Genomic DNA, 7,456 nt, shown 5'->3' with positions numbered 1-7,456 from the left:
TACCAGGGTTTTTTTGCCCTGTTGTCGTCTGGCAGGATCTTATTTATTCAATTACAAAAGATATCACTGGTTTGCTCTCCCTTCCTGGGCTAAATTTACTGAAAATCTAACTCTCTCTCTATATATATATGTATATATATATATATATATATATATATATATATAAATATAGAACTCATATACTTTTAGTAAATGAATGGAAAACTGTGAGATAACAAAAAGACGCCAAAATCAGGTATATATAAAAAAGGGGTTTATTATATTTTCCCCACCCCCTACTAAGACATCAAAAAGTAACATGTTAGATAACAATATATATATATATATATATTTTAATGAATACATGGATTAGAACACATATAAATACATCAACACTTATTTAACAAAAACACTTAAAAAGTCACGGACAAGGACAAAGACACGTTAGGCATTTTGGTGAGTCAACAATTACAGCTCAGTGTCTCTTAAAAGACACAAAACTGTGAGTTGGAATAAGGCACAAACACATGATCACAACTCTGACTGCAAATATAAAAAAAAGGTCCTTTTATGACGTAGTAGTATTTTGGTTTTTAAAAAAGAGAAGCATTTTGGCTGTTTTCAGTGATTATTTGGCATTTTACAGGGTTTGGCTACCACAGTGTTTACCAAAAGAACATTTATATTACACACATGAAGGCTGATTATTGTCTCCCTTTTTTCTTATGAGTCTGTTTCTGCTCTGTCCGGGAGGCAGAATGCACAGTTTGTCTTTAGTAACGTTACGCTGAGGAGCAGGAAGTCCATGAGCTGCTAAAAAACAAACAAAAGACTTGTTTTATACAAGTGGCACCTTTTTGAGCACTGTCAGGTGTTTTAGCTGTTGTTCAAACTATACAGTAGTTGCAGTCCAGTGAGTGGTTATTTTTGTACACCTGGAGCCAAGAGTCAGTCTTCAGAAGGCCCTGTGTACGCCCTTCGCCACAACCAGAAGTGTGTATCTGAAGAGGGAAGTCTTATAGGTCGTCACCCTCCGCTGAGCTAAAGCTGCTCCTGCGGCTGCTGTCTTTGGAAGCTTCTCCAGGCGAACCAGCCGAGAGAAGCGGGTCTGCGCCAAAAGGCGACAGCGGGTCGTCCATCAGGATCTCGTCCAGCCGGTGCTCCTCCTTAAGTGTGGCGCTGAAGAAGTCTGTGAAGTGGGACAGCGGGTCGGAGAACGTGGTGCAACCATCTGCGCCGGGGATGTGGTCCTGCGGCCCGGCCGCACTAGGGATGGAAGGAACGCCCGCTACAGAGGCTATCCTCTGGAGGTAGTCGCTGTTGGGGTCCTCCTGGTACAGGGGCGGCTGTATGGGTTGTTGGGGCTGAGGGGATGACTGCTGCTGCTGCTGCTGCTGCTGCTGCTGCTGTTGTTGTTGTTGTTTGAGGAGGTGTGAGGAAAGTTCAACTGTCCCTAAAGCTGTAGCCATGTTGGGGAGGCCGTGTGCTCGCGCCTGGATCTCAAGTTCCTGATGAAAAATAAAGTAAAGAAACAAAAAGTTACAGACGGCATCACTTTCTCAAGTGTGTTAGTTTTGGTAAGTTGAAGAGCAGTTTTGCCACGAGGAACAGGGGTCTGTCTAGAGGTCACTGACCCCACTGAAACCAAATTTGCACCCCATAATTGATTATAACAATCAGATGTTATGTTGCCCCTCAGATGGATTGTTTTTTTAAACTGAGAAACCAATATACTGAAATTTAAAGCACCTGTAAAGATGTTTCTGATTGTGTCAATTTTGGCGCCCCCCTGTGGACAAAGTGGTTCCTCTAAATTGTGGCTGATGGATTGAGGCGTTAAAAATAACTTTATTGAAATGATTAATATTGTTGTTGATGGTCTTGTAAGCTTTTGTAACTCATAAAACTACACCAGTTTTAATTCCAGTTTGTTTGATAATCAGCTACAAACTCACTGAATAAAGGTAATGAGGTTTTCTTTGGAAAAATCACAACCGCACCTTTTCACAACTCCTCCACACACTGAGGTGACATTACAATGAGAAGCAATTTGGGAGTCTTGGCGTTGACGCACACTCTTCTCCCACCAACACTCTTATCGCAGAGAATACAGTCAGCACGTAATCTCTCAACGGTGTCATCACAAAACCTCAGCTTGACCTCGTCTTCACTGTCCTTTTTTTATCATTAGTGGTGGTCAGCGTTTCCTGGATGGTTTAGTCATCTTTCAGTCAACTCACAGAAACCAAACTGTGTGCTTAAATGTGCGAATGTGTCACCTAGTACCTCTTTCACAAGTGCTCATCATGTATTTCTGAAATGTTTTTATTCCTTTTAGAGCAAAAAGAGCTGTCTGTATTTATCAAGGAATTAGCTGCTAGCTTCCAGATGAGATTGGATATATAGGGGAGGGGAAGGATTTCATGTAGACAACATTGTGAGTGGGTCTTGAGAGGATGGTGGGGAGGGGATAACTTGGGGCCTGGGGTTTGTAAAGTTGTTTTTGTTGTTGGGTCTTAAAGTTGGAGTTAAGAAAGAGCTGACCTGTGAAGAAACACAGGATGATTGAGTTGACTGAGTTAAACGTTGGTTGTAGGAGTGAGACCTCTGTCTTTTTGAAAAGATCTTTGGGATAATGAAACAACTTTCTGATGCATGCAGGCGGCCGTTTTTATAAAATAGATCACTAACGTAAATATGGTTGATATATCATAGCCGAGTTGAACATAGCTTGAGCTCATACTGCTCTATGTTATCACCTGGATCCTCAGCAGCAGCCTTCTGTTCGCCTGCTCCAGCTTCTTCTGCCGGCTCTCCAGCTCCCGAGCGTGCTGCTGCTCCTTCTGCAGCCACTTTATGTACTCCACCGAGGCCTTCAGGATGGTGCCTTTGTTCCAGCGCATGTCTCTGCAAGAATGAAGAAATGTTCAAGATAACCTTTTATACAGAACCCACTGATGTCGGCAGAATATCCTCCACAAAAATGGGAGGGGGGGGAAAGTTTTAACACAGAGGCTTTCTTTTTTCCCCTCCTCTTTTGTGATATGAATAAGAAATGGTGATTTACATGGGGCAATTATTCATCCTTGGACATTACATGGGGACACTGAATGGGAAATTTAATAGAATAGTTAAGTAGCTATGTGGAAAGTCCATTCTCGCACCTCCCTTGTTCGGTAAAATTAATCCTCGAGTAAAAATAGGTGAGGGAAAATGAGCTTAGTAGGAAGACGAGGGATGGGAATGGAGCCTGGGACTGAAGGTGCTAGAGTGCAAGTCATTCTTTTGCGGATATTATTGCTTTTTTTTAAAAGGAGGGAAAGGGGAGCCGTAGTAAAAATTGTCCTTTTTCACACGAGTGAGACGTCGGTGTGATCAGCGTTAATAATCTCTTTTATCCCATGTTAATGGCACGACGACAACCCCAACCTTCCATTTAAAATCGAAGCAAAGTTCAACCGCGAAAAAAAGACGGCCGCTGGATTTCAATTCAGCCCCACACTCCATCTCTGTGTTCCATTTGTGCTTCAAACTTTGATCCAAACGGTGCGGGCCTGCTTCTTTTGCGTTTAACCCCCTTTGGCTCATCATTCACGCTTGGAGCTGAACTGCTGGGGCGGACCCAGCGATAGGATGTACAGCGCTCGGAGTGAAGACTACAATGGAGGTTCAAGTGCACCCTTGAAAAATGTGCTTGAGTTCTCATTTGAATTCAATGAACAACGTCAAGAGTGTCTTTGTGTTTAGCATTTAATATGCTTCTCCACCGTGCGAGGTCTTTAAAATAGTGCAGTGACATAAAATGAGGAGGAAAAAGCTGAATTGTTTCAGTAAATACAAAAAGGTTTGGCAACTTACGGGTCATTGGACTTTGGTATAAGCGTCCCCAACTCCTTGATCCTGTAGTTGATGTTGTATCTTCTCCGTCTTTCAACTTAACAGAATACAAAAAAAAGGGAATAGTTAGATCATTGTCTGCTGCTATGTTCAAAGCTAACCATAACTCATATTTTGCCGGGAGTTCAAAGGCAGCAGAAGACACTTACTTAGATTATGGTTGTCCTTTTTCTGTCTCTCTTTGGCCATCACTCTCGTGTCATGTTCTGTCAACAACAAAAAAAAAAGAAGAGGGGAACGAATTGGTTAGCAACGCACACAAATTTAGAAACCGAAGCACAACGAAACCCAAAACATGACACAAAAAAGGTCCAGTTAGGACACACACTCAATCGGTTGTTTTCAGGGAGTTCAAGGCTGCGGGGTCAGGCTGAATGTGGAGTTTTCCTTGACCTCCTCGCTCTCTCTCTCTCTCTCTCTCTCACACACACACACACACACCAACACATTATTCACACACACAACAGCAGCACTAAAAAAGCTCAGCCTATCCCCTCGAGCATGTCTGAAGCTCATTGTGGGGAGAAAAAAAAAAAGCGTTTAAACTGCTTACTCTGTAATTAATACACTTTAGCAAATTCACCACTCCGTCCTGAAGAGGGACAGAAAATGCCACTGCATCCATATTTGTATTCACATTCTTCCAAATTACATAATTGGGGACCTGGGATTGGATTTCCCAATTTGTCTCTGTTGATTCAATCAGGACCATTTAAAGTCTGTGTAACAGCCCATTGTCCTCTTCGCCCACACTCAAATGAAACAGATGGCAATTTACTTATTGGGCCCGTTGAGAGTGAAGGGTTCTTCAGGCATACTTTCTATTTCCTAAATCAATTAGGCTGCTTCGCTTGATGCGTGACATTAATAAGAAATGTCTTAAAGGGCCCTTTGTTTTTTTGTGTCTTTTTTTTTTTTTTTTTTTTTGCAGTGTAACGGAAAAGTCTACACGTTTCTAGGGCCTATTATCGGAGCCAATGACAATAAAGACAGTGTTTGTTTGTTAAACGCTGAATGCACACATTTGTCTTCTGTTTGCCTGACACAAATAGTTGCATTCGATTTTTGGAGGGGACAGACACATGATTCCTTTTTTTTTTTTTTTTTAGCTAGCATAAGTTCACTCTGTTCTTCTCAACATCCTCCAGATTAAGAAGAGACTCTTCAATGAAAGAAATACACCCGAGGCCTTGTAAACCCCTGAACTTGTGTGTGAACTTTTAAATACGAGCATGTAGGGATTCATTATCTGGTTAGTATTTTAAATCAGTTCTATGGTGTGAGTGCATACCTGTGTATTCCCTTTTTACAGTGAGCTTTGTGGGGTTAGATGTGGGACTCATTCCACCATTAGGAGCGCTCATACCTTGTTCACCGCCATAGATGTCCAGCATGCTGCCGCTGAGGGATACCTAAGAGGGATAGAGGGGCAGGGTGGAGGAAAAAGAAAGAGAAAGGGTCATTCAACTGGAAGAATTCAACAACATTTTGCATATCCTTCGCATGTCAACACATGCATTTAATAGCTCTAACAAAAGCAACACTAATAGTTGTTTTTGGCTGCTGCGCTGCTTTATCTCGCTTGGGCTAAAAAGACAAGCGGTTAGTGAATTGATCAGACGCATGCAGAGAGTTTTGTCAGCCCCTGGGGTCTCTGGCTTTGGGCTCCACAGCAGGAAGTTTTGCTAAAAACATGGCTCTCTCAGCAGGACATGGCAACCCCAGATTTGTTTGAGTAGCACGAATTAACAAGAATTCAACCTTGCTGAAACCGAGTCAATCAAAGGACAACCTCAAGCCTTTGCCCTATCTAACCCTGACCTTCAACCCAGGCCTGCAGCCCTATGAGTGCTTTGGTCCTCTAATGCCACCATTTTCAAAACCCCTCCGCTTGAGAGCACCCCTAACACAGAGGCGTCTTCTGTGTTGAAAATAGCATCCTCGACACATGAAAAGGCTAGCTAGGTCAACTGCTTGAACAGAGGCAAAACTGTTTTCCTATGGCTCGCTTCTCGTCTGGGAAAGCCTGCGTTGGATCTGCGATAAGACGTCTTTTCATGGACTACGGCGATGTCAAGACATGGCGTGCTGACACACATGTGTGTCTAATTGGAATTTGTGTATTTATGGGAAAAATGCTACAGAAGACGGCACGCATTCCAGGATGCGCGCAGCCAATTTGATCCACGACATGTGTGTGTCAAATCTGGCTACGAGACATGGCAATAAGCGATAAGGCTGCAGAGATGTAAGTCCAGAGATGTGAAGGAATAAGAAGCGAGAGCAGAAACAAAACAGAAGCAACTGCAGATATTTCAGATACATCTTCACACGGTTTGGTTTGCATATGCTTTTTTTTTTCTCATTACACCACCAAGATGAAGAAGGAAGGGACAAAAAGTGCTTATCAAAATGAAAGATTGCAACATCCCCCCCTCCGCCCTGCCCCCCCGCTTCTCCTATTCTAATCACTTCAATCCCTCTCTGGTCTGTGTTTCTAGATGTGTTGACATAGCGAAACAACTTGATGCATCGCACTGTATGACTAATTAGGATGAATTGATCCATTTAAGCATGGTATCATTTCTGTACAAGCCCATGGGGAGTTGTATGCATTAGCCCAACCCAATGGCTCAGTAACTCTCTTCTAAAAAAACGTGCTTATTTCCTCATTTAGAACCTGCTGGCTTTCCCCTCTCATTTATTTTCTGTTGCAGAATCTGTTGTCACTTTTTCTGTGTGTATTATTCTTTGTCTGCTTAGCCTCTCTGTTTAAGGGGTTAAGCTTAATTCCCAGTATTCCTGTCCCACAACGCGTCACTGTTTTTGGTTCAGGTGTTGCAATGTTCTCTGGCCAAATGGACCTCTTGTCCCAGGTTGTTTTTTTTTCTCCAGAGTTTTTGGATTCCTTCTTTGGCAAGGAATTCTACCCATAGTGCCTGTCTGTTGAGCTGGGTCTTGTTGGTGTTCTCCCCAAGAACAGACCTCGTAAGTTACTGTCGATATAAGTGTAGTGTCTTTTCACAGCATTGACGTAAAACATTAGCCTCTGTCCACAAACAACCTTCTTTTTCTGCCTAATCACCGTTATTGATTGTCTTGAGTAATGTGAGAAATGTTGCTAAGCCCCAATGAACTTTGACTCATCTGGAGACTTAAGCTGACCCCAAACAAAGGGCCGGTCCCCTTCTTCCCAAGCAAGTCAAGCCTGCACCTAAATGTTTGGGTGGAGGAACCCCACCTTTCTGTCCCCATTCGTCTTAAAAAGAAAGACGTCATTAGTTGAACACTACATTGGTTAAGACAGAAAAGGACGTGTTGCAGATACCAATCAATAAAGACATTCAAACTGTTGCATGTGAGTGTTAATGTGATTCATACTTACATTCCCTTGCATTATGATGTTAGGCTCCATGCAATCCAAGCCTCCATCATTGAAACCGGATTCAAGACTAATAAGATCATCAATAACTTCATCCATTGGAAACTAAAAGAAAACAATGATTTCAGTGTACTCATGGACAGATGCATGATATTTGTACCAGAATTGTAACGCTGTCCAAGTCTTATCTTTTTGCAC

The 7,456-nt window shown here is 42.5% G+C and overlaps 1 protein-coding gene across 6 annotated transcripts in view; it reads right to left on the bottom strand.

Annotated features, from left to right (window-relative positions):
* Window positions 1–236: 236 nt before the first annotated feature.
* Window positions 237–7,456, bottom strand: part of tfec (transcription factor EC) — a 49,753-nt gene continuing 42,533 nt past the window's right edge. For 4 of the 6 annotated variants that reach the window (XM_061029751.1, XM_061029754.1, XM_061029756.1 and 1 more), the window contains 7 exons: window positions 7,262–7,363; window positions 5,168–5,288; window positions 4,026–4,082; window positions 3,838–3,913; window positions 2,739–2,886; window positions 928–1,487; window positions 237–896 (listed from right to left, as the gene is read on the bottom strand). In XM_061029751.1, coding sequence (XP_060885734.1) covers window positions 996–1,487; window positions 2,739–2,886; window positions 3,838–3,913; window positions 4,026–4,082; window positions 5,168–5,288; window positions 7,262–7,363 — 996 coding nt within the window. In that variant the 3' untranslated portion in view covers window positions 237–896; window positions 928–995. The remainder of the gene's footprint in view (window positions 897–927; window positions 1,488–2,738; window positions 2,887–3,837; window positions 3,914–4,025; window positions 4,083–5,167; window positions 5,289–7,261; window positions 7,364–7,456) is intronic. The other 2 variants (XM_061029752.1, XM_061029755.1) reach the window with 1 other exon arrangement.

This window comes from Labrus mixtus, chromosome 22, assembly GCF_963584025.1.
Source record: "Labrus mixtus chromosome 22, fLabMix1.1, whole genome shotgun sequence".
NCBI classification, from domain to species: Eukaryota; Metazoa; Chordata; class Actinopteri; order Labriformes; family Labridae; genus Labrus; species Labrus mixtus.
This window is presented reverse-complemented; position numbering and strand designations above follow the sequence as displayed.